General features: G+C 41.3%; 1 protein-coding gene across 2 annotated transcripts in view; it reads right to left on the minus strand.

Moving 5' to 3' along the window:
* Positions 1–753: 753 nt before the first annotated feature.
* LOC128702378 (leucine-rich repeat-containing protein 20) overlaps positions 754–26892 on the minus strand; it is a 63749-nt gene continuing 37610 nt past the window's right edge. For both annotated transcript variants that reach the window (XM_053796619.2, XM_053796620.2), the window contains exons 3-4: positions 2972–3139; positions 754–2581 (exon numbers count right to left, since the gene is read on the minus strand). In XM_053796619.2, coding sequence (XP_053652594.1) covers positions 2418–2581; positions 2972–3139 — 332 coding nt within the window. In that variant the 3' untranslated portion in view covers positions 754–2417. The remainder of the gene's footprint in view (positions 2582–2971; positions 3140–26892) is intronic.

Below are 26892 nucleotides of genomic sequence, written 5' to 3' on the forward strand. Positions count from 1 at the left end.
TTAGTCTAATAATGGTTGATTTGTCCTCACTAACTACAAAGAGAAACAAGCACCTTTCATTAGACAATTTTTAATGAATTTTCAAGAATAAAAAAATTACTATTAATTTATTTATAAAATACTAACAATACACAATGAAAATTAGTACATTTGGAAAGTACAGTATACAAAAAAATTAAGTTGAGAGAAGCTGTTTCTTCAGATGTGACGGAATGCAACAGACTTTTAAACCTACTTCAGCTTTACTTACATCAGATGACATTTGTATCTTGGGGACTGTACATATTGTACAGTAAAAAAAAAAAATGTAATAATTATTAATATACTGCTTACTATATTTTTTTCTGAGTATTTGTTTCCAGCCAATTAGTAAATGACTACATACAACTTGGGAATTATGCTTTTTCATACACTGTAGCATGTATATGATTCTGTGCTCTTTAGGCAGAGTCAAAGCCAAAGCATTCTGAAACATTTTTTTAAAAATTCTTATTGTATGCATTTATAAAACATTGACAATTAATTTTGAATCACAACTGCTGCTCCTATGCTAATTTAGTAATCTCATTAGCTTAATCTTAAAAACCTATAAAGAGTTAATCTAAATTAATTCAGTATTTTTAACCTCCAATGAAATACAGTATATGAAAGACTGTCATGTTCCGAATTATTTTTTTTGCTGAATTATTGAAACAACAAATCTGCGCTCAACTTGTTTGGCTAAAGAAGTTGTTAGGTAAAAGAACACAAGTGCAGCTAATAAGACATTTAATTGTGGGGAACTTTATCAAGCTGTAATGGCTCGATAAAGCTCCAGGAGAGCGAAACATTGCCACAAAATGTCACATTAGTTCCACTTGTATCCTTTTACCTAACATACTGTCAGTAATTCTACTAACTTTAATACAAAGAATAGTTGAAGACTGAACGCTCTGCCTAAAAAAAAAGATGTGTATGTATGTATGTATATGTATGTGTGTGTATCTATATATTTAGTCTATAATTTCATAATGCATAGTTTTACTAGCCCATCACCATTTGAGTATCATTTCTATATACACTATATATATAATACAATATATACAACCTAAAACTCTGACTAGATACTGCATTAGCTCTAGAGTTAATGTGAAAGACATTGCCTGCCATATGTTCAATATTACACTGGCAAAAGATCATTCATTCACACACTTGTATATTATTTATAAAAATATCAAAGATAAATTCAAGCCATTGATCAAATGCAGGTTGTTTTATGCTGCAGTGGCTTTTATTTAGGTAAATATTTCAATGAAGTCAAATGCCTTTTAGCTTTAATGTTCAATATAAAATATTTGTAAATTTTAAAAATGCTGTACTAATGAATGCCAATTATATTCAATCATTCTTTTGATTAATCTAAAATAGCTAAAAAATATCATTCAGTCCTAGAAACATTAAACAATTGTTTGTATCTATGGCTTGGTACTCTAAAAGGACATACAAAACAAATAGTTGCTTTGCCCATCACCCCAGTTGACTATTCTAATTCCTGTCTTAGATAAACACAATGGAATCAAGAATGAAGACATGGAAAGACCTGAGTCATTAAGTATCTAAGGAGAGTCCTAGCTGAGAAATGTGAATTATGTTGTGCCATAAGTTTAGATACTTGGCATTTTAAATAATTTTCAATATGGCATTGGCATCCTCTATTTTCATATTATTTTGGCAGTCTGGAGCTGACTATTCTTCAGCTGCAGCTAGTGCTAATACAACAAATAATTAATACAATAACTATCTGGCATTGTTTTATAATTCCTGTCTCATCTCAAGTCTTATTGCAAGGTGCATCACAACTCAGTTCTATTGGCAAAAGAAAAGTAATGTATACAGTCAATTACTGTAATTTTGTAATATTAGCAAAAGTAATATATACAGTTACTGTAATTTTGTAAAATTTAATCTTATGTAAGTAAAATTGCATCAGGTGTTTTACCTCTTTTTGTTTTAAGAATAACTTAACCAGTAAACCTAAATATTTCATATTATTTAGGTACATTACAATGTCCTTACTAAGTGTATTGAAATCCTAAGTGATTGTGATAACCATTATCATTAATATCTGGTTGAATTACACTTTATTTATTTTTTACATATAATTTGATACTGTATATAACACTACTGAATTTATTTTTCTATATCCAGTACTTGCGGAATCGTGTAAACCATGCTTAATCATGATCATTTTATGAGCTAGTTTTTCAGCAGTGTTGCAGTGATCCAAAACCTTGTAATATTCATTATTACAAAATGCTTCACATTTCACAGGCGACATTCTCAAATCCAAAGTGCTATAATCTAAAATCAACAGAGTTGACAGTCTCAGACTTTACGAGTTCTGCTTATAGTAAAATCATTATCACTACAGAGTTGATTCAGATAGTGAGATCTTCCCATTCCTCAATTTCTCTTGGTGTGAGTGTAACCCTCAGGTTGGTCACTTTGCTCAAGCCATCATGACTCTTCGCTGTCAGAGGGTTCTCACGAATGTCAAAGTCCTCCAAGGTTTTGGCTCGCTGTACTTCCTCTACCTCAACATCTGTTGGGAAAGAAAGTACATTTGAGATATTGTCTTCAATATTACAGTGAAAGTTGAAAATTATTTTCATTACTACTCAATACATGCTGAGGAATGGCTTAACAGATTACCCAAATTGACCTGAAACCCATCTGCACGAAGGGTGTGCTTTGTAAACATATTTATTGTTTTAACTTTGTAAAATATCATATACTGTACATCAAGGTAGCCACATAAGACGATTGTATCAATTTTCTTAATAGAAAATGCACAAAGTAAACTACTGTACAACATGACTGCAGTTCTAATATTACAAATTAAAACTAAATGTATTTATCTTTCTAAATTTAATAATTATGCACTCTATTACTTATTGCTTCAAGTATGCACTGGAAAAATCTTGGTTCTAACCCATTATGTAATTGTTGTTAGCATGGATAATCTTGATTTTTGGCAGACGGAAGATGACATTGGGGAGGTTGACGTAGGAATTGTGACTAAGATCCAGACGCTGTAGCTCAACACAGTCAACCAGCTCCTCAGGCAGCTTAGACATCTTATTGTGGGAGACGTTCAGTTCTGCAAAAGAAATAACAATTGTTATATGTGGCAAGAACCCCAATGGAAATAAGTCACTTTTGACTTTTTTGGGGGGTTATCCTATGTAATTTACACTATGTATGATAATTGTGCTTATGTGTACCTGTTCTAAAATAAATTTACTGACTGTACAATGCCATTATGTTTTTGTTTGATCAGTATGTATTAAAATACTACACAATATCTCCCAAAGATAGTTAGAATTAATCAATTTGATGCGATTTAATCCATAAAATTTTCAACTTCAAAATCAAGATCATTTCTTGTACTACCTATTACATTCAGTCAGATTAATATCTTTATTAGCCACCCCATACCCATCCTGTGGGCAGTAGTCAAAAAAGATTGCAGAGGTACATAATGGGTCCAGGGACTGGGCCCCAAAGTTTTGATAGCTGATTATTATTATTATAATCAAGGGGAAGCGCTAAACCCGGAGGATTATACAGCGCCTGGGGGTATGTTTACCTGGAGTTTACCTGGAGAGAGTTCCGGGGGTCAACGCCCCCGCGGCCCGGTCTGTGACCAGGCCTCCTGGTGGATCAGAGCCTGATCAACCAGGCTGTTGCTGCTGGCTGCACGCAAACCAATGTACGAGCCACAGCCCGGCTGGTCAGGATCCGACTTTAGGTGCTTGTCCAGTGCCAGCTTGAAGACTGCCAGGGGTCTGTTGGTAATCCCCCTTATGTATGCTGGGAGGCAGTTGAACAGTCTCGGGCCCCTGACACTTATTGTATGGTCTCTTAACGTGCTAGTGACACCCCTGCTTTTCATTGGGGGGATGTTGCATCGTCTGCCAAGTCTTTTGCTTTCGTAGTGAGTGATTTTCGTGTGCAAGTTCGGTACTAGTCCCTCTAGGATTTTCCAGGTGTATATAATCATGTATCTCTCCCGCCTGCATTCCAAGGAATACAGGTTTAGGAACCTCAAGTGCTCCCAGTAATTGAGGTGTTTTATCTCCATTATGCGCGCCGTGAAGGTTCTCTGTACATTTTCTAGGTCAGCAATTTCACCTGCCTTGAAAGGTGCTGTTAGTGTGCAGCAATATTCCAGCCTAGATAGAACAAGTGACCTGAAGAGTGTCATCATGGGCTTGGCCTCCCTAGTTTTGAAGGTTCTCATTGTCCATCCTGTCATTTTTCTAGCAGATGCGATTGATACAATGTTATGGTCCTTGAAGGTGAGACCCTCCGACATGATCACTCCCAGGTCTTTGACGTTGGTGTTTCGCTCTATTTTGTGGCCAGAATTTGTTTTGTACTGATGAAGATTTAATTTCCTCGTGTTTACCATATCTGAGTAATTGAAATTTCTCATCGTTGAACTTCATATTGTTTTCTGCAGCCCACTGAAAGATTTGGTTGATGTCCGCCTGGAGCCTTGCAGTGTCTGCAATGGAAGACACTGTCATGCAGATTTGGGTGTCATCTGCAAAGGAAGACACAGTGCTGTGGCTGACATCCTTGTCTATGTCGGATATGAGGGTGAGGAACAAGATGGGAGCGAGTACTGTGCCTTGTGGAACAGAGCTTTTCACCGTAGCTGCCTCAGACTTTACTCTGTTGACTACTACTCTCTGTGTTCTGTTAGTGAGGAAATTATAGATCCATCGACCGACTTTTCCTGTTATTCCTTTAGCACGCATTTTGTGTGCTTAATTTGGCTTAATTTGGGGAACTGGAGCACAGATCCAATTCCCTAAATTAAGAGCCCCTCACCAACATCAAGGAACCTTCCTCGAGGGGTTTGATAGCTGAACTCTACTCTGAACTGTACTCTATGCCTAGCCATGCTAAGCGTTCTAGTGGTACACTCTGTAATCACAATTTTACTACATGTAAACCACACAATAACCAAATTTCTGTAAACTCAGCATTGTAATCCTTATAGAGAATAAACTTGGAATTTGAATTTGAATTTGAATCCTTAATTAAACTCCATTATAAAAGAAAATAAATATTCATTCTGAATGTGCAGCAACTAAAGCAAAGAGGTACCTTGATGATGAAGAATTCTTGGTCAAAAAACCTGGAGCAGTCCTTTCCCTTCCCTTCCTTGGCTCAAACCTGATTACCCCCGTGGGAACAAGATGTTAAAAAACAAGGTAGTTTTATCCCTCCTTCACAGGTACAAAGAGAATCACAGCAGTGGTGGTTTATTTGTCAGGAAACACGGCAGATGTCTCTTGGCACAGGTCTTTGTTACATGATCTATAACTGGTTAAGCATTCTCTGGCTTACCACAGCTAGGTTTAACACCTCATTTATAAAAACTGTGGATCACTAGTTAGTAGTTAATTAAGTCCAGCTCTTTGGATCAAGAGTCCCTCACCAGCATCAAGGCTTCTTGAGTCTCTTATTCTTGCCCCTTAAGGGGCATGAATAAGAGACTCGACAGACGGTGCAAAATATCCAGTGAAAAGCAGGGGCAAAATAAGTACACTCAGTATTAACTTGATAAGTGCATTTTCTTTATTTCTGGAAGGGCGAATGCACTAAACTAATAGAAGTTATACATCCGTCGAGGACTACTGCAAGTCTCCAAGCAGACATCAACCAAATCTTTAAATGGGTCGAAGAAAACAATATGAAGTTCAATGAAGACAAATTTAAATTACTCCAGTATGGAAATCTCAAGGAAATTAAAACTGTATTGGAGTATAAAACAAATTCCAAGCACACAATCAAGCGAAAAGCTATTGTGAAGGACCTGGGAGTGATAATGTCAGATGATCTCACTTTCAAATATCACAACATCTGCTAGGAAAATGATAGGATGGATAATGAGAACCTTCAACACTAGGGATGCTAAGCCTGGATACCTGGAGAAGGTTTTGGGGGGCAGTGCCCCTGCAACCCAGTCTGTGACCAGGTCTCATAGTGGATCAGGGGCTGATCAACCAGGGTGTTACTGTTGGCTGCATGCAACCCAACGTACGAACCACAGCCCGGCTGGTCGGGTACTGGCTTTAGGTGCCTGTCCAATGCCTGCTTGAAGACAGCCAGGGGTCTATTGGTAATACCCCTTATGTATGCTGGGAGGCAGCTGAACAGTCTTTGGCCCCTAACACTTATTGTGTTGTCTCTTACTGTGCTAGTGGCGCCCCTGCTTTTCATTGGGGGGATGCTGCATCGTCTGCTGAATCTTTTGCTTTCATAGGGAGTGATTTTCGTGTGCAAGTTTGGTATTAATCCCTCTAGGATTTTCCAAGTGTAAATAATCAGACTTCACAATGAGGCAGCCATTAATAACTTCACAGCAGCAGTGACAAACATTGATTGGCACACTGGAGTTTACCTGGAGTTTACCTGGAGAGAGTTTCGGGGGTCAACGCCCCCGCGGCCCGGTCTGTGACCAGGCCTCCTGGTGGATCAGCGCCTGATCAACCAGGCTGTTGCTGCTGGCTGCACGCAAACCAACGTACGAGCCACAGCCCGGCTGATCAGGAACTGCCTTTAGGTGCTTGTCCAGTGCCAGCTTGAAGACTGCCAGGGGTCTGTTGGTAATCCCCCTTATGTGTGCTGGGAGGCAGTTGAACAGTCTCGGTCCCCTGACACTTATTGTATGGTCTCTTAACGTGCTAGTGACACCCCTGCTTTTCATTGGGGGGATGGTGCATCGTCTGCCAAGTCTTTTGCTTTCGTAGTGAGTGATTTTCGTGTGCAAGTTCGGTACTAGTCCCTCTAGGATTTTCCAGGTGTATATAATCATGTATCTCTCCCTCCTGCGTTCCAGGGAATACAGGTTTAGAAACCTCAAGCGCTCCCAGTAATTGAGGTGTTTTATCTCCGTTATGCGCGCCGTGAAAGTTCTCTGTACATTTTCTAGGTCGGCAATTTCACCTGCCTTGAAAGGTGCTGTTAGAGTGCAGCAATATTCCAGCCTAGATAGAACAAGTGACCTGAAGAGTGTCATCATGGGCTTGGCCTCCCTAGTTTTGAAGGTTCTCATTATCCATCCTGTCATTTTTCTAGCAGATGCGATTGATACAATGTTATGGTCCTTGAAGGTGAGATCCTCCGACATAATCACTCCCAGGTCTTTGACGTTGGTGTTTCGCTCTATTTTGTGGCCAGAATTTGTTTTGTACTCTGATGAAGATTTAATTTCCTCATGTTTACCATATCTGAGTAATTGAAATTTCTCATCGTTGAACTTCATATTGTTTTCTGCAGCCCACTGAAAGATTTGGTTGATGTCCGCCTGGAGCCTTGCAGTGTCTGCAATGGAAGACACTGTCATGCAGATTCGGGTGTCATCTGCAAAGGAAGACACGGTGCTGTGGCTGACATCCTTGTCTATGTCGGATATGAGGATGAGGAACAAGATGGGAGCTAGTACTGTGCCTTGTGGAACAGAGCTTTTCACCGTAGCTGCCTCGGACTTTACTCTGTTGACGACTACTCTCTGTGTTCTGTTAGTGAGGAAATTATAGATCCATCGACCAACTTTTCCTGTTATTCCTTTAGCGCGCATTTTGTGCGCTATTACGCCATGGTCACACTTGTCGAAGGCTTTTGCAAAGTCTGTATATATTACATCTGCATTCTTTTTGTCTTCTAGTGCATTTAGGACCTTGTCGTAGTGATCCAGTAGTTGAGACAGACAGGAGCGACATGTTCTAAACCCATGTTGCCCTGGGTTGTGTAACTGATGGGTTTCTAGATGGGTGGTGATCTTGCTTCTTAGGACCCTTTCAAAGATTTTTATGATATGGGATGTTAGTGCTATTGGTCTGTAGTTCTTTGCTGTTGCTTTACTGCCCCCTTTGTGGAGTGGGGCTATGTCTGTTGTTTTTAGTAACTGAGGGACGACCCCCGTGTCCATGCTCCCTCTCCATAGGATGGAAAAGGCTCGTGATAGGGGCTTCTTGCAGTTCTTGATGAAATCTATACATATATTGACGAATGTATTAATAATTTTCTAAAAAAGACCCAATACCTTTATAACAAGCACTGCCCCCAAAAAACTAAACAGATGACAGCTAAGAGACTGAACAGTCCCTGGCTAACACCCAGCATCCTCAAATCCATAAATACAAAGCACCTATACGAAAAACAGTACAGAATGGGTCACATAACCAGAGACCAAACAAAACGTTACTCGTCAATCCTAACCAGCCTGATAAGGGCTAAAAAACTGTATTATGAAAACAGATTATCCAACTTACGAGGTGAAGATTGAGACACTTGTCGGTTTTTCAAACCATTCATCACAACTTACGAGGTGATATAAAAAAGACCTGGAAAACCCTATCAACAATTCTAGGAACAAAAAAGATATCACGAAATAGCGAAATTGAATTAACAAAACCAAATGAACCCCATCTCCCACCAACTGAAACAGCGAACAGACTCAACAATTTTCTTCTCCACTATAGGAAAAAACCTTGCCAATAAAATCCCAAGCTCAGATACCCCACCCAATGACTACCTCACTGGCAACTACCCGAACACACTGTTCCTAGCTCCGACTAACCCTACTGAAGTCTCCCTTATTAGCACACTAAAAAACAAGACAGGAGATTTAAATACCTTACCACCCTTTATATACAAAAAAGCGTCACAAGTACTATCAACAATCATTGCAACACTCTTTAACAAATCCATTGAATCCTCTACCTTCCCTACAGTTTTCAAAATAGCAAGGGTCACCCCGATCCATAAAGGAGGAGAGACCAAACAGACTTGAATAACTATAGGCCAATATCCAACTTACACCCTCTCTCTAAAATATTCGAAAAATTAATTCACAAGCGAATCTATTCCTACCTCATCTCCCACAACATACTCAACCCCTGTCAATTTGGGTTCAGGCCTAATAAAAATACTAATGATGCTATTATACACATGCTAGAACACATATACACTGCAATAGAGAAAAAAGAAGTCCCACTGGGGATCTTCATAGACTTACGTAAAGCTTTTGATACAGTTGACCATGACTTGCTCCATATAAAATTGTCGCACTATGGTATAAGAGGGCACTCCCTCAACTACTAAAAGTCTTATCTCAGTAACAGAAGCCAATATGTGTACACAAACGGGGCAAACTCTTCAGCACAGCCAATTACAGTTGGTGTCCCACAGGGAAGTGTCCTAGGCCCTCTTCTCTTTCTCATATACATGAATGACCTACCAAATGCATTGCAACTACTCAAACCCACACTATTTGCAGATGACACTACATACGTCTTCTCTCACCTGAGCCCAGTCACACTAGCCAATACTGTAAATACCGAATTACAGAAAATATCTACCTGGATGAGTACTAACAAACTTACTCTAAACATTGACAAAACCTACTTCATTTAGTTTGGTAACAGAGCTACAGACGTTCCTCTTAACATAAAGATAAACGGATCACCTATCACAAAACTCACAGAGGGAAAATTCTTAGGAATCCACCTTGATAATAGACTCAAATTTCAAACACATATACAACAAATTTCCAAAAAAAATTCCAAGACCGTAGGCATACTATCGAAGATACGGTACTATGTTCCACAGTCAGCCCTCCTGGCCCTATATCACTCACTTATTTACCCCTATCTCACCTATGGAATTTGTGCATGGGGCTCAACAACAATAAACCATCTCAGACCATTAATTACCCAACAAAAGGCTGCAGTCAGAATGATAACAAATTCCCACTACAGGCAGCACACTCCACCTATATTCAAAACTCTAAACCTACTCACCATTCAAAACATCCATACTTATTACTGCACCTACTACATTCATAGAACACTTAATTCTGATATAAACCCTCCCCTCAAACGTCTCCTTACCAACCTCAACAGAACACACGACCATAACACAAGGCACAGATCACTCTTTGATGTTCCTCGAGTCCATCTCACGCTATGCAAAAACTCAATGCACATAAAAGTCCCTAAAATCTGGAATTCATTACCTGTGAATATAAAAGAAACACTGTTTATAAGTTCAAGTCTCTTCTCAAAAATCACTTACTCACCCACAACTAAATAAATACTGAATAATTGTATCTCATAAATTGTCTCTCGTAAATGTTTCTCATTATTGTATCTCATAAATGTCTTACCTGTGACCCAGTCAAACTTTATTTTTTAATTACATTACCTAACAGAATGCTCCAATCTACTGAATGCTCAGCAACACAGTAAATGACCATATGACCTGTCTTTGTAATACTCATTTGTGCTAAATTGTTATCTGTTTACAATAATGTATTTGCCACTGAATATATCATTGTTTAGTTAATCTTAAGTTAATTTTAAGCGTGCTCATAATGCTTTGGCAAGTTGCACTGTAATAACTTTGTACTTCACTGTATCATGTTCAAATTAATAAATAAATAAATAAATCCATCAATCTCTTCCATCTGTGTTCTAGGGTGTACAGGTTGAGGAACTTCAAGCGTTCCCAGTAATTGAGGTGTTTTATCGCAGTTATGTGTTCCATGAAGATTCTCTGTACATATTCTAGGTCAGTAATTTCACCTGCCTTGAAAGGTGCTGTTAGTGTGCAGTAATATTCCAGCCTAGATAGAACAAGCAACCTGAAGAGTGTCATCATGGGCTTGCCATCCCTAGTTTTGAAGGTTCTCCTTATCCATCCTGTCATTTTTCTGATACAATGTTGTGATCTTTGAAAGTGAGATCCTCTGACATTATCACTCTCAGGTCTTTTACATTAGTTTTTGCTCTATTGTGTGGTTGGAATTTGTTTTATACTCTATGATGATTCTCTTTCAATTGCTTGTTCTCTCTAGGCTGGAATCTTGCTGTACACTAACGGCCCCTTTCAAGGCAGGAGAAATTGCAGACCTGGAGAATATACAGAGAACTTTATGCACGTATAAGTAAGATAAAGCACCTAAATTACTAGGAACGTTTAAGTCCCTTGATTTGTACTCCCTGAAATGCAGGCAAGAAAGATACATATAATATACACTTGGAAAATCCTAGAGGGACTAGTCCCAAATCTGCACACGAAAATCACTCCCTACGAAAGCAAAAGACTTGGCAGGAGATGCAACATCCTCCCCCCAATGAAAAGCAGGGGGTGCTACGAGTACTAAGAGACAACACAATAAGTGTCAGGGATCCAAGACTGTTCAACTGCCTCCCAGCAAACGTAAGGGGATTATCAATAGACCCCTGGCTGTCTTCAAAAAGGTGCTGGACAGGCACCTAAATCTCAGTAGTACCAGTTACCAGTAGATGACTCACTACCGTCTGTGTGAATCACGACTGTTATTCACGTTGCTGCTGACCATAGCATGTTTTTGAACACCGCTCACCTCTAGGCACTGGTGGGTCAGTCTGAGATAGGGAGCAGAGAGAGGCAGGTCGGCTGATGGTGCTTCCCATACTTTCCGTTATAATTATACATACTAACCAGCCTATGTGAGTGTTTTTACCCCATCCACGTTATTGAACCCACATGACAAATTTGGTGACAGCGGTGTTGTGTACTCTGACATTGTATAGAATCAGCCCAAGCCGTACACCTGCCGTCTCTAGTTTGTATTAGCTGTATGTCGGGACGACATGCGTTAGCGTCGCCGAGCTCTCAGTAGTACCAGTTACCAGTAGATGACTCACTACCAACCGTCTGTGTGAATCACGACTGTTATTCACGTCGCTGCTGACCATAGCATGTTTTTGAACACCGCTCACCCCTAGGCACTGGTGGGTCAGTCTGAGATAGGGAGCAGAGAGAGGCAGGTCGGCTGATGGTGCTTCCCATACTTTCCGTTATAATTATACGTACTAACCAGCCTACGTGAGTGTTTTTACCCCATCCACGTTATCGAACCCACATGACATAAAGTCAGTCCCTGACCAGCCGGGCTGTAGCTCGTACGTCGGTTTACGACCGGCCAGCAATAACAGCCTAGCTGATCAGCCCTAATCCACCACGAGACATGGCCACGGACTGGGCCGCGGGGACGTTGACTCCCGAAATCCCCTCCAGTATATTCCAGGTAGCTTAAGGTACCCTGAAGGGTTAATAAGTCTAAAGGGATAGAGGAGTTTACCTTAAGTCATATTTTAGGGATTATTGAGCAAATGACCAAACTAGTGAAAGGCATCGGTAAAATGACCATAAGTTCAACTGGACGGGTCATATAACTAGGGCCTACGTTTGGAGAAAATTCTCAGTTTCTCCTGACAAAATACTTTAATACTAGGCGAAAGGTCTAGGCCTGAAAAGTTACCCAGCCAAACGTGAGACTGTGTTCACGGGGCTCACTATTTATTTATTTATTTATTTATTTGAACATGATACATTTAAGTACAAAAAAATACAGTGGTTAAGTGTAACATGCCAAAACCCCTTGTATGCAGAACATTATGGGCAGGCTTAAAATTAACTTAAAATTAACTAAGCAATGATATATTCAGTGGTAAACATTATTGTAAACAGATAAAAATTAAGCACAAATGAGTATTTCAAAGACAGGTCATATGGTCATTTACTGTGTTGCTGTGCATTCAGTAGAATGGAGTATTCTATTAGGTAATGTAATTAAAAATAACAAAGTTTAATTGGGTCACAGGTTAAACGTTTATGAGATACAATTATTCAGCATTTATTTAGTTGTGTGTGAGTAAGTGATTTTTAAGTAGAGACTTGAATTTATAAACCGACAGTGTTTCTTTTATATTCACAGGTAGTGAATTCCAGATTTTTGGGCCTTTTATGTGCATTGAGTTTTTGCATAGCGTGAGATGGACACGAGGAACATCAAAGGGTGATCTGTGCCTTGTGTTATGGTCGTGTGTTCTGTTGAGGTTGGTAAGGAGACGTTTGAGGGGAGGGTTTATGTCAGAGTTAAGTGTTCTATGTATGTAGTAGGTACAATAATAAGTATGGATGTTTTGTATGGTGAGTAGGTTTAGAGTTTTGTATATTGGTGGAATGTGCTGCCTGTAGTGGGAATTTGTTATCATTCTGACTGCAGCCTTTTGTTGGATAATTAATGGTCTGAGATGGTTTATTGTTGTTGAGCCCCATGCACAAATTCCATAGGTGAGATAGGGGTAAATAAATGAGTGATATAGGGCCAGGAGGGCTGACTGTGGAACATAGTACCGTATCTGCTACAACTGACTGACCGAGCGAAGCGCACCTCATCCATAAATCCAAAACGTAATTATTCCTTAACAATTAAAATACGTGAAACTGAATTATATTGCAATAACTTTACTGTTATTCTATTGTTTGGGGAATTTCCTGGACAACACAATGCGGATATGGGAAGGCCCTGTTTGCCAGATGAATTTAATTCGTCTATAAACATTCTCTGTCGGGGCTGGGTTGGTAGAAGACATGACGAAGAGGTTTGGCAACGGGAGGTACAACACGGAAGACATGATACGCCGCACCAGCTGCGTGTGGTGTCTTCGATCTATGCACTTTTCTCTAAGCTAATTATCCTCTGTATGTTATCTGTTGATTTATATGCTTTACCGAGAGACCTGTCACAAAACGTGAGTGGCAAGCAACGCCCAGAGACGGAGAAGCATCACAGGTGCCAAGCATTAAACAACGCCAAGCATCACAGGTGCCAAGCATTAAACAACGCCAAGCATCACAAGTGCCAAGCATAGAATAATGCCAAATATCACAACCAGCTATTATACGCCAACAGTGTTGCAGGCTTACTTTCTTTGCATTGTTTACAAACAAATTTGATTCCCTGTACATATTTTTCTAGTAAAAATTGTATGCAGTTAGGACCAATGCCTTACATTCACACCTGGTAAGGAAATGGGCGAAAAACGATAAGGATGAGACGAAGGTAATATAATAAAATGGATTAACCAATAGGTAACAAAGGCAATCATTATCTTGACCTAGGATCATTATCATCCGTATACTCCTGTGGTTCTTAGTCTCTACACGACGGACCCCAGGCCAATGAATTCTATACACAAATCCACACATAATGTTCTTATGTTCTTATGTTCATAATAAGAAACTTATGACGACGTTTCGGCCCGAAACGTCGTCATAAGTTTCTCCTATGTGCGGGTTATTTATGTTTTGTTCCAGTCACGGTATTGCCTTTTTGTTCTTCACTGAATTCTACAATGTACATTAAAATGTAAACGAGTTGCTAATAACGGATATTGTTGAGCAGCAGCACCAGGTGCGAAGTATACAAATAACAGGGATGTGTTGTTCAAACAACTATATTAACAAGAGGAAAACAATAAACACAAAATGTAACACTGATGACTAAAACACCATCGTGGTAATCTACCAATGACGTTCGTTAACGCATCTTTGCAGTTGTGGTAGCTCAAACAAATGAATTTCATACTCACTATCTTCGAAAATATAACTGGTATCTCTTTTCAATACACTTAGTGATGTTCTGCGGATCAGAGTGAACTTCCGCACTCTGGAAATAGTATGTGGGCTCATTGCCCCCACATCAGATGAACGCAATAAATAGAATGCCAACATTATTATTAACCCATCAAGAGATATGACGGTGAGGAAGCAGCTACAACCTCTTAGTCTTTAGGTATATAGTTCATTGCTTGTGATGAACTGCGAGGAATGGGGACAAAGTGCGCAGATATTGACGCTGTTGGATGCCCCTGGGAGCACATGCTTCAGCTTGGGACGCCAGACTCCACGTGACAGGGTTTCCCAACCTCTCTTTCTTTCTTTTCTTTCTTTCCCCAATGTTTATTAAGCGACTGCGTCGCCAATGATACTTCGATGATACGTCATGGGCATCCTTGTGAGCTCATTTACAAGAGAATGAATACGAAATTAAGTACGAAATACTGAAGTGTATTTGAGGTGTTATAACATGATATTTTTGCTAATCCTTGGCGAGGGGTATTGGGCAGCATGCCATGGTGGGTTGCCCAGGTGAATCAACGGGCTTCCCGCGCCCCTCCCCGCCCTACCTAACCTCCAACCACCCATTCTTCCCCTCCCAACCATACCATAGTTCTAAACAATTCTTTCTTTCCGTACAGTTCACCCTCCATCGCTACAGAGTATATACACAGGTGCGTATCTTTCCATGTATATACAATGATTCTTTAATCCCTATTTTAAAGATTAAAGTATTCTTGATTTGTGGTGTACAGGTGAAATACAGACTTATGACCCTCGACAGGTTTTGAACCAACTAACCTACAATCACTTCGCCATACATCCCCCAACAAATATTTTATTCCTGCTCAGTTTAACCTATTCTTCTGCAGGTTCCTGGTTTACGTCCCCACCACCTAATCATCCTGCCTACACTAACATAATTCACAACCCGACAACGGACGCCCTGATCACTGAACATACCATACCCCCTATATCCAACCCAACCCGACTTTTTTCCTGATCACCCAAACATACCCGACCGCCATACTGACCTCCTCCTCCTTCCTGACCACTAAAACATACCCCACTACCTTTATTCGACCCCACCCCTTTGGGATTACCTTATACTCAGTGCCAAACCTTCCTCATACAGCCAATTCTAGTACCAAGACAGGAAAACGTTCAAATTGAACGTTTCTTCGCTGCCAGTCGTATCACGGTATTTCTAATTTGTTTATTTGTGACTAAATAATACGTTTGAATTGGTTTATGTAACCAACCTTAATGCAACATAATGTAACCGAAGGTAAATTAACCTAACCCTGCTTTAAAATAAAGAACACGCGATTTTGAGAAGCATTGTAAACGCTAAAAAATGACGCTGAACAAAACGTGTTTTTTTTTTTAACAAGAGAATGGGTTGCTTCAGGCATACCCTACGATCTTATACCCAATTTCACTCCCTCCTGATTACCCAAACATCCTATACCCACCTTTGCTTCTTCCTGATCACCCGAATATACCCTAACACCCTATACCCAACACCAAGGGACAACGGGAAGACAAAACAGTGGGGTACATCAACAAGGGATATACCAACAAGTGTTGGATGAATTACACAACTGAGGATGAGGTGCAGAAGCTCCTAAGTGACCTTGATACCTCAAAGGCGGTGGGACCGGACATCTCTCCGTGGGTCCTTAGAGAGGGAGCAGGGACACTACGTGTGCCACTAACCAAAATCTTTAACACTTCCCTTGAAACTGGGCAACTACCTGAAGTATGGAAGAAGGCAAATGTAGTCCCCATCTTTAAGAAGGGGACCAGAAATGAAGCACTAAATTATAGACCAGTGTCACTGACGTGTATAGTATGCAAAGTCTTGGAAAAGATTGTCAGGAGGAGAGTGGTGGAGCACCTGGAGCGGAACAAGATTATAAACGACAGCCAGCACGGATTCATGGAAGGCAAATTCTGTGTCACAAACCTACTAGAGTTCTATGACAAGGTAACTGAAGTAAGAAATGAGAGGGAGGGGTGGGTTGATTTCATTTTCTTGGACTGCAAGAAGGCCTTCGACAGTTCCTCACAAGAGATTAGTACAGAAGCTAGAGGAACAGGCACGTATAACAGGAAGGGCACTGCAATGGATCAGAGAATACCTAACAGGGAGGCAACAGCAAGTCATGGTCCGTGATGAGGTATCACAGTGGGCGCCGGTGACGAGCGGGGTCCCATAGGGGTCAGTCCTGGGACCAATGCTATTCTTGGTATATATGAACTACATGACGGAAGGGATAGACTCAGAAGTGTCCCTGTTTGCAGATGATGTGAAGTTAATGAGGAGAATTAAATCAGACGCGGACCAGACAGGTCTACAAAGAGACCTGGACAGACTGGAGGCGTGGTCCAGAAACTGGCTCCTAGAATTTAACCCCGCCAGATGCAAAGTCATGAAGATCGGAGGAGGGCAAAGAAGACCGCAGACAGAGTATAGGCTAGGAGGCCAAAGACTACAAACCTCACTCAAGGAGAAAGACCTAGGAGTGAGTATAATACCGAGTACATCGCCAAAAGCACACATTAACCAGATAACTTCTGCGGCATATGGGCGCTTGGCAAACTTGAGAATAGCGTTCCGGTACCTCAGTAAGGAATCGTTCAAGACTTTATACACTGTGTACGTCAGGCCCATACTGGAGTACGCAGCACCAGTTTGGAACCCACACCTGGTGAAACACGTCAAGAAATTAGAGAATGTGCAAAGGTTTGCAACAAGGCTAGTTCCAGAGCTAAGGGGAATGTCCTATGAAGAAAGGTTAAGGGAAATCGGTCTAACAACACTGGAGGACAGGAGGGTCAGGGGAGACATGATAACGACATACAAAATACTGCGTGGAATAGACAAGGTGGACAGAGACGGATGTTCCAGAGATGGGACACAGAAACAAGGGGTCACAATTGGAAGCTGAAGACTCAGATGAATCAAAGGGATGTTAGGAAGTATTTCTTCAATCATAGAGTATTTAGGAAGTGGGATAGTCTGGTAAGCGATGTAGTGGAGGCAGGAACTATACATAGTTTTAAGACGAGGCATGATAAAGCTCATGGAGCAGGGAGAGAGAGGACCTAGTAGAGGTCGGTGAAGAGGCGGGGCCAGGAGCTGAGTATCGACCCCTGCAACCACATTTAGGTGAGTACCACAAATTCCAAATCACCTAAACATACCCCAACACCCTATAACCACTTCCACTCCTGCCTTCACTCAAACATGCCAACACTATACACAACTATACTCCTTCCTGATCACCTAAAATACCCCAACAGCCTATACCCAACACCACTATTCCTCATCACCCTTACTACCCCTCCCTCCCCAGTTTTTTTTTTTTGACCACCTTAACATATTCAACCACATATGTCCACCCTAGTATTTAATTCCTTACTGACTATTTTGGTATAATCCCACCATATATCCAACACTATCAAAAATATTCCTAGCAATTCTAGTATTCTCTAATTATTTCTTCATCTTCATACTAGTAATTTATTTTCATCCCTTTCTGACGAGTCTATTACATCCTCCATCATTCTTTCGTATCGAGCTTAGCCTATATATCCCCCCTCTCACCATCCTTCCTAGCCAGCCTACTATAACCTCACCTCCCATACTTTTTTTTAATCACTCCCTCCCTCCAATTCTACTTCCTAATCAGCCTAGTATATTTCTACCGCCACCTACATCCTAATTCCTAACAAAGTATACTTGGTGCCACGAGAGGTAGATCCTGACTGCATAACAATTTTTTTCACTAACATATCAGCCCAACCTATTTCTAATGCTACTAAAAATTATTTGCTTTATCGACTGCATGGTAATTTTTCACTCACAAGAATCATTCATTCTCTCTCTCTCTCGGGATGGCCACTGTCGACTTGCTGATGCTGTGGTCTGCTACATTCTGTGATATTAAACTTCCAGATACTATGTTCCAATATGCTGTGGTCTGGGATATGACGGTTAGTGATGAATTATTCCAGGGGTATGTGGTCTGAGTCTATTAAAAAAAAAGATGTGATCTGGGATGGTCTACTGTAAGAGGTTGTGGTCTGGGATAGTTTTCTCTAAGAGGCTGTGATCTGGAATGGTCTCTTCTAAGAGGTTGTGGTCATATTTTTGCTGCTGTGGTAATAAGAGTATGTGGGAAGCGGTCATGAATACTGAGGCATCAAAGGAGCTGAGCTTCGTCACCAGCCTGGTCCGCCCTGGCCAGGAATTCACCTGCAGCGCAACACCCACCACCACCACAGCTAGCGAGCAGGTAAACAGGATCATGTGAGGTGGACGACGAAGGTGGTAACAGGAGGGAGGTGGAGAGGACGAATTTTTTTTATTTAGAAAACTGGATACATCTGTAGTGTGCTGCTACCCTACACACTATGATGATTACATAGTGAGAACAAAAGTTAGCTAAATTTTCCTGTCATATTCCATTACACAGGATGGATTTCTTGCAGTGTTGAAATCTGTCAGCCTGAGTTGGGAGACTGCAGTAGGTAAATGAGGATATCGTAAAGTCCTCCATTAAGGGTTCATCAGCTATGACAGCTTCCTTAGGTTGTTGACGGGAGGGTGAAGGAGGTAGTCAAACTCTACCCTCTTAGAGCTCACCAACCCGGACGTTGGTGTAGTGGGTGGCGGCCCTCTGAGTCATGGCGTCCTTTGTTCACAATGCAGGAGCCGCCCACCTACCTGCCCTGCACCCTGCCCCCACCTACACTCACCCACTGCCACCTACCTGGTCTGCATGCTGCCCCCACCTACACTCACCTACCTCCTCTGCATGCTTCCCCACCTACAGTCACCCACTGTCACCACAACAGCTTCCCTCCTAGACTTCAGTAACGTAGAGACGTGACACCAATGACAAGCCGAACTACACAAGTGCTGGTATTGTGATGAATGGTTTGGAAAACCGACAAGTTGAAGAATTGAGACACTTATGCAACATACGGGAATCTTCATTGAAGAAACGCTTCGCCACAGTGGCTTCATCAGTCCAATACAAATCAGGAAGGTAAAAGTTGAAGAGGAGTTTGAGGTAATCAGTCCCTCAGCCTGGAGTCGATGTGTTCAGTCCAGCACGGTCCTGTGCTGTATTTTCTACAAGACTGATGGACTGAACACATCGACTCCAGTACATTAAATCCGAAAAACAGCTGAGAGGAGACTTGATGAAATTAAGACATTTCATCAATAGCCATCCAGTGGCTATTGATAAAGCCCCTGGATGGCGAAACGTCTACAATAAAGATACCCAGATGTTGCACAGGTGTCTTAATTTCATCTTGTCGGTATTATATACCATTCTCACACAAACACAGTGTTATCGCAAATCTTCATAGACTATTTTTCGCTCTAGATAGTTTTTTTAAGTTAATTTATTTACCTGAATAGACTGTTTAATTATAAACAGAGCTTCTTCAGGTCAAACCAGAGAACGGGCGGGACTTGAACCCATGGCAGGCGAGTCCTAAAACTCACAGCCTGGCTGTGTCATGCTTTAAGAACATAAGAAAGAAGGAACACTGCAACAGGCCTACTGGCCCATGCGACTCAGGTCCAAGTCTCCTACTGGCTTAAGCCACTGCCCCAACCAAGTCAGGTCCAACTCACACCCACCCACACCCACTCATGTATTTATCTAACCTATTTTTAAAACTATACAACGTTTTAGCCTCTATAACTGTACTCGGGAGTTTGTTTCACTTATCCACAGATCTATTACCAAACCAGTACTTTCCTATATCCTTCCTGAATCTGAATTTTTCCAACTTAAAACCATTGCTACGAGTCCTGTCTAGGCTAGATATTTTCAGCACGTTATTTACATCCCCTTTATTTATTCCTGTCTTCCATTTATACACCTCAATCGTATCCCCCTAATTCTACGTCTTTCTAGAGAGTGCAGATTCAGGGACCTCAGTCTATCCTCATAGGGAAGATTTCTGATACATAGGATCAACTTTGTCATCCTCCATTGTATGTTTTCCAGAGCATTTATATCCTGTAGCTCAGGTTCCTTCAAAGCCGCCATCAAATAGTAAGAACATGAATGCGGCTTTGAGGGACTTGAGCTAGAGTACACCACAGCCACGCTGTTGTGGGATTCGTTTGTAAAAACCTGCATTCGTGGTCACAGTGGTGGTCCATGCTAACCTCCCTATGGCGAATAGTAATATATCTAGTTGGATGAATTTTATTAGAGCCAACTGGCCTAGTAGTTAACACACTGGCCTGTAAGTTTTTTTATTCATCCGCCCTGGGTTCATACCCCACCCGTTCCCTGATTTACTCGTAACTGTGTTCTTCAGGTCAATTATTGCCTTGATAAAGCTGCTTAGCGTAATGTCACGTATGAATGAAGGTTACTATTATTATAAAAAAAAGAAGCACTAAACCCACTGGGGTCATGATTGAAGGTTGATAAATTAGACACTTGTTCAACACATACTCTGTACTGGACTAAGGAAGCCACTGAATAGCGAAATATTTCCAAAATAAAGATTCCAAAGTGTTGCACAAGTGTCTAATTTATCAACGTGTCGGTTTTCTAAATCATTTATCTCCATGAACGAAGGTTTGCCCTCTGTTCAGTGTCTTCCTGACACACACGCTTGCTGGATGCTAGAACTCCTACCTCTAGAAAACTTCCCTCACACCCTCCAACCCTTCCTCAGAAGTCCCCTACAACTGTTTCCATCCACCCTTTAGATCAACCTATCTTGCTGATTTCTTCCTAAACGAATATACTATATCAACAGCCGCTCTTCCTCTTCCCGAATTACATCTTTTAAGCCACCACAACAACTTAATTTCTTCAATCCTTATATTCTGCATAATATTCTTACCACACACTGAACTCAGACCTAACATCTCCACTGACTGCAGCCTCCTAACTGATGTTTTTACTAATGGATGGAAAAGTGAGTGGTGTGTGGATGTTATTGTAATATTCATTAGAATATATGTATATATATATATATATATATATATATATATATATATATATATATATATATATATATATATATATATATATATATATATATATATATATATATATATATATAATGTTTGGCAGGCTATGAGGCAGGTGCTAGGTGAAACAGGAAGGGCAATGTTCTCATGGCTTGCCTTATTCAAGTTTGCAGGTGAATCATAATTGTTCATGTCGCGTTCTCAGCCATGGTGCAGGTAATGGTCTGTACTTGGTTCGTTGTTGTTGCTGTTGTTGTTATGGGGTGGTGGTGAGTGGTAGAGGTAGTGGTACAGGTACAGTGTATAGTGAGGGTGAGGTGAAGGTAGTGTGGTGCAGGTGTTGAGGACCAACGGCACCACTGAACGGGTCATCATGTGACAAAGACCCGTGTCATGAGATTTTTTCCCAGACGAATGCATAACAACAACCATGACTCCTCGTTTCATAATTTGTTACGTTCACGGTAGCGTGAAATCTCACTTTATATTGACATGAGTGAAAGTGAATAAGCACTAAGCTTACCACTCAGTCCGAGTGTCAAGGAAATTTGTAAACAGTAGTCATCACAACAGATTGTCTAGGCAGTACATTATAAGATGTGCTTTTAACACTCAGTGGTGTTTTCAAGGTGCTTTCATGGCTTCCAGACGAAAGGCGCCGTTGTTACTGCCAAGCCTCAAGTGTTGTCTTCCCAAACAAGAGTTGTACTGTACTTATTCACTGGATTCGTGAAACCTTGAAATATTGGCCAGCGAGACCCAGTATAACTGCGCTATAATGTGATCCTTTATTGACTACGTTTCGCCCACACAGTGGGCTTTTTCAAGTCACAAACAGATCTGTGATGAATGGTTTGAAAAACCGACATGTTGAAGATTGAGACACTTATGCAGCATATGGGAATCTTTATTCAGGAAACGTTTCGCCACGCAGTGGCTTCATCAGTCCAATACAAAGAGGAAGGCGTAAGGAGAGGAGGAGAATGAGGTAATCAGTCCCTCAACCTGGAGTCGACTCCAGGTTGAGGGACTGATTACCTCATTCTCCTCCTCTCCTTACGTCTTCCTCTTTGTATTGGACTGATGAAGCCACTGCGTGGCGAAACGTTTCCTGAATAAAGATTCCCATATGCTGCATAAGTGTCTCAATCTTCAACAAACAGATCTACCTGGGGTGGAAGGGACGTGAGTATTTATAGTCAGGTTCAGAATGCTGAGGTCAGGTGGAGAATGCTGCATCTGATGATGTACCGAGTGGGGTTATAGAGTCTAAAATCTTGGGTAGCTTGGAAAGGAGATTGGATAAGTTTGTGAGCAGACCTTCTACAGTGTTCTTCCATTCCTGTGTTCTTATGTGGGATAGCGATGAAGAAGTTTCTTGGCAAGTGGTTCAGCTATGTTATAGAAGCCATTATTCTGGTTGAAGTTGTCGGATATAGAAATAAGTGATGATTCCAGGATTCTTCGGTATTTGAGTGTTGTCTTCTGTGGCGATAAGTCTTGAGTTTCTGTAGTTTATCAAGTGGTTGTGTGAATTACGGTGTTGTACACAGGTATTCCTTGTGTCGTCAGACTGCTTGCGTATTGGTGTTCTGAAATACGTGTTTGGAGGTCCCTTGATGTTTCGCCCACGTATAATTTGTTGCAGTCATTACAAGGGATTATGTATACCCCTGCAGAGGGTGGAAGCTTGTCCTGTCTATCACTGGTAATGTCCTTGATGGTCATGGTTGTGGAGGTAGATACTTGGAATGAGGTATTGGAAAAGATGTTGGAAACGTGTTGGGCAATGGAGTTGGTGGGGAGGACTATGTATCTCTTCTCGGCAGTCTTCTCTGGGTGTGTTGAAGATGTTTAATGTCCGTCGTCTGCAGTCTCTGATGAAGTGACGAGGATAGTGGAATTTAGAAAATACTTGTTCAATTATCGTGCATTCTTCTTCAAGAAACTCATTGCTGCTGATTCTGAGTGCGCGCAGGAAGAAGCCTATAATTACACCACGTTTAGTTTTGGTGTCGTGGTGAGAGTAGAAGTGGAGAAGATCGTTTTGGTTGGTGGGTTTTCGATAGACTTTAAAACGAAGTTCGTGGTCAGCTTTGCAGAGCAGAACATCAAGTGTGAACTGGATTGAAGGCTCGACCTGGTTGAGCTTGTCTTGGAGAGCTTGAACGTTGAAGCGTTTAGGAGTTATGAGGAGAATGTCGTCAACATAACGGAGCCAGGTGACAGACGAAGGAATAATGGTGGAGAAACGTTCGGCTTCTAGATGTTCCATGTATAGGTTCGCCAGGACCGCACTGAGTGGCGAACCCATGGGTAGTCCAAAAGTCTGCTGAAAGAGGTGATTTTCGAAAGAGAAACACGTAAAGCCAACACATAGTTCAAGAAGGTCGATGAAATCGCTGGCTGGAATGGGAAAATCAAGTGAATCGTCAATTTTCCTGCGCAAGAGATCGATGGCTTGTGTAGTAGGTACTTTAGTGAATAGGGAAGTCACGTCAAGGCTGGAAAGTTTCTTGTTCCTGATGTTGATGTTGCGAATGCGATTGAGATCACCTGAGTGTTTGAGATGTGCTGGACTGATAGTGCCCAAGAGTTTAGAGAGGTGTTTTGCGAGAATTTCTGAGAGCTGGTGGGGAGCACTGCCTATTCCCGAGGATATGGGCCTCAGTGGGATACCAGGCTTGTGAGTTTTTGGCAGGCCGTACATTCTGGCTGGTCTGGGGTTGCTGGGCATGGTGTGCAGAAGTTTCTTCTCTTGTTCTGAGCCCCTCAGAATGCGGCGAGTCCTTTGTTGAACTATGTGTTGGCTTTACGTGTTTCTCTTTCGAAAATCACCTCTTTCAGCAGACTTTTGGACTACCCATGGGTTCGCCACTCAGTGCGGTCCTGGCGAACCTATACATGGAACATCTAGAAGCCGAACGTTTCTCCACCATTATTCCTTCGTCTGTCACCTGGCTCCGTTATGTTGACGACATTCTCCTCATAACTCCTAAACGCTTCAACGTTCAAGCTCTCCAAGACAAGCTCAACCAGGTCGAGCCTTCAATCCAGTTCACACTTGAAGAAGAAGTCGACAACACTCTTCCTTTCCTTGATGTTCTGCTCTGCAAAGCTGACCACGAACTTCGTTTTAAAGTCTATCGAAAACCCACCAACCAAAACGATCTTCTCCACTTCTACTCTCACCACGACACCAAAACTAAACGTGGTGTAATTATAGGCTTCTTCCTGCGTGCACTCAGAATCAGCAGCAATGAGTTTCTTGAAGAAGAATGCACGATAATTGAACAAGTATTTTCTAAATTCCACTATCCTCGTCACTTCATCAGAGACTGCAGACGACGGACATTAAACATCTTCAACACACCCAGAGAAGACACTGCCGAGAAGAGATACATAGTCCCCCCTACCAACTCCATTGCCCAACACGTTTCCAACATCTTTTCCAATACCTCATTCCAAGTATCTACCTGTGTACGAATGGTATACAATACCGACAAGATGAGATTAAGACACATGTGCAACATCTGGGTATCTTTATTGTAGACATTTCGCCATCCAGGACATAACCTGAAGACAGTACTATACTCATCTAGGAGTAGGTCTAGTCCTCCACAACCACGACCATCAAGGACATTACCAGTGATAGACAGGACAAGCTTCCACCCTCTGCAGGGGTATACATAATCCCTTGTAATGACCAACAAATTATACGTGGGCGAAACATCAAGGGACCTCCAAACACGTATTTCAGAACACCAATACGCAAGCAGGTCTGACGACACAAGGAATGCCTGAGTACAACACCGTAATTCACACAACTACTTGATAAACTACAGAAACTCAAGACTTATCGCCACAGAAGACAACACTCAATACCGAAGAATCCTGGAATCATCACTTATTTCTATATCCGACAACTTCAACCAGAATAATGGCTTCTATAACAGAGCTGAACCACTTGCCAAGAAACTTCTTCATCGCTATCCCACATAAGAACACAGGAATGGAAGAACACTGTAGAAGGTCTGCTCACAAACTTATCCAATCTCCTTTCCAAGCTACCCAAGATTTTAGACTCTATAACCCCACTCGGTACATCATCAGATGCAGCATTCTCCACCTGACCTCAGCATTCTGAACCTGACTACAAATACTCACGTCCCTTCCACCCCAGATAGATCTGTTTGTGACTTGAAAAAGCCCACTGTGTGGGCGAAACGTAGCCAATAAAGGATCACATACTGCATATGTGTTTATATTTCCATTGTGTCATATTTTATACCATTTATTTCCATAACTGCGCTACTTTCTTGCGAAGTGCAATCCATCCTCATTTAACGAAGTTTTTCTTAAGTATTAACCCATCGTTAATTTCTAAACATCTGTCGAGTACACACAAAAATAATATATATTATTTTATGTTAAGTTAAGTAGCGTTAAAGTATAAAACCAAATGTATTACTTAATTACACTTACACAATGAAAAAAGGCAGCCACTTTACGCATGGCAACAAAGTGGCTGAGCGAGGTATGACCCTTGTAGGTTTAGTGCTTCTTTTTTATTATAATAACAAGGTGGCTGAGCTCTCCCAGGAAACGTTTACATCTGGACGAGTATCGTTCATGTTGCGAGAATGGGTTGGATTAGGGCATACGGCGGTAACTTGTTTTATAAAGGCGAGGTAGCCGTGGGTTTGATAGTTAACAGGGGCACTAAATATAAAAAAGTGCGGTTATTTTAGTTGTTCTTGCATCAGAAGACAGTAGTGGTGACACAAGAATACACTTGTTGCATATAAATCGCTGGCGAAGTGAAGCAAGTAGTGGGAAGGGGTGGGGAAGGGCATGGTGAGGGGAAAGACAGACTGGGTGACGTATAATGGGGAAAAGCCGAGTGAAGGGGTTGGGAAGGGCGAGGGGTGAGATGTGAGGGAGAGAGGCATAGAATGCTAACAGCCCTGTGACTTGTCAATAAAAGTATAACTCCTTTTACCTTTATATAAATAGACAAGGTGTCGGGGACAACTTAAAATTGTGTGAGCATCTGAATACTTGCAGTAATTATCACAGTGTTTCGCCGCTTTCATAAAAGCTTACAAAATCAGTCGTGATGTTATTTTTTATTTTACGAAATCATGTTTCCCACCAAAGTAAGCTGACCCAAAGACAGAAACACATTTGCCATCATTCATTCAATAGCTCTCTTGCCAAAAGTGTACTCATAAACTGGAAAGGTGGATGAAGATACGTCAATTGAACGGAAAGCAGATAACGAAGGTCCCCACCCATCATTAACTATTATTATTATTTTTTTTTTCGCTGTATAGCCCTTGTGGCTTAGCGCTTCT

The sequence above is a fragment of the Cherax quadricarinatus genome, chromosome 80 (genome assembly GCF_038502225.1).
Source record: "Cherax quadricarinatus isolate ZL_2023a chromosome 80, ASM3850222v1, whole genome shotgun sequence".
Classification (NCBI taxonomy): Eukaryota; Metazoa; Arthropoda; class Malacostraca; order Decapoda; family Parastacidae; genus Cherax; species Cherax quadricarinatus.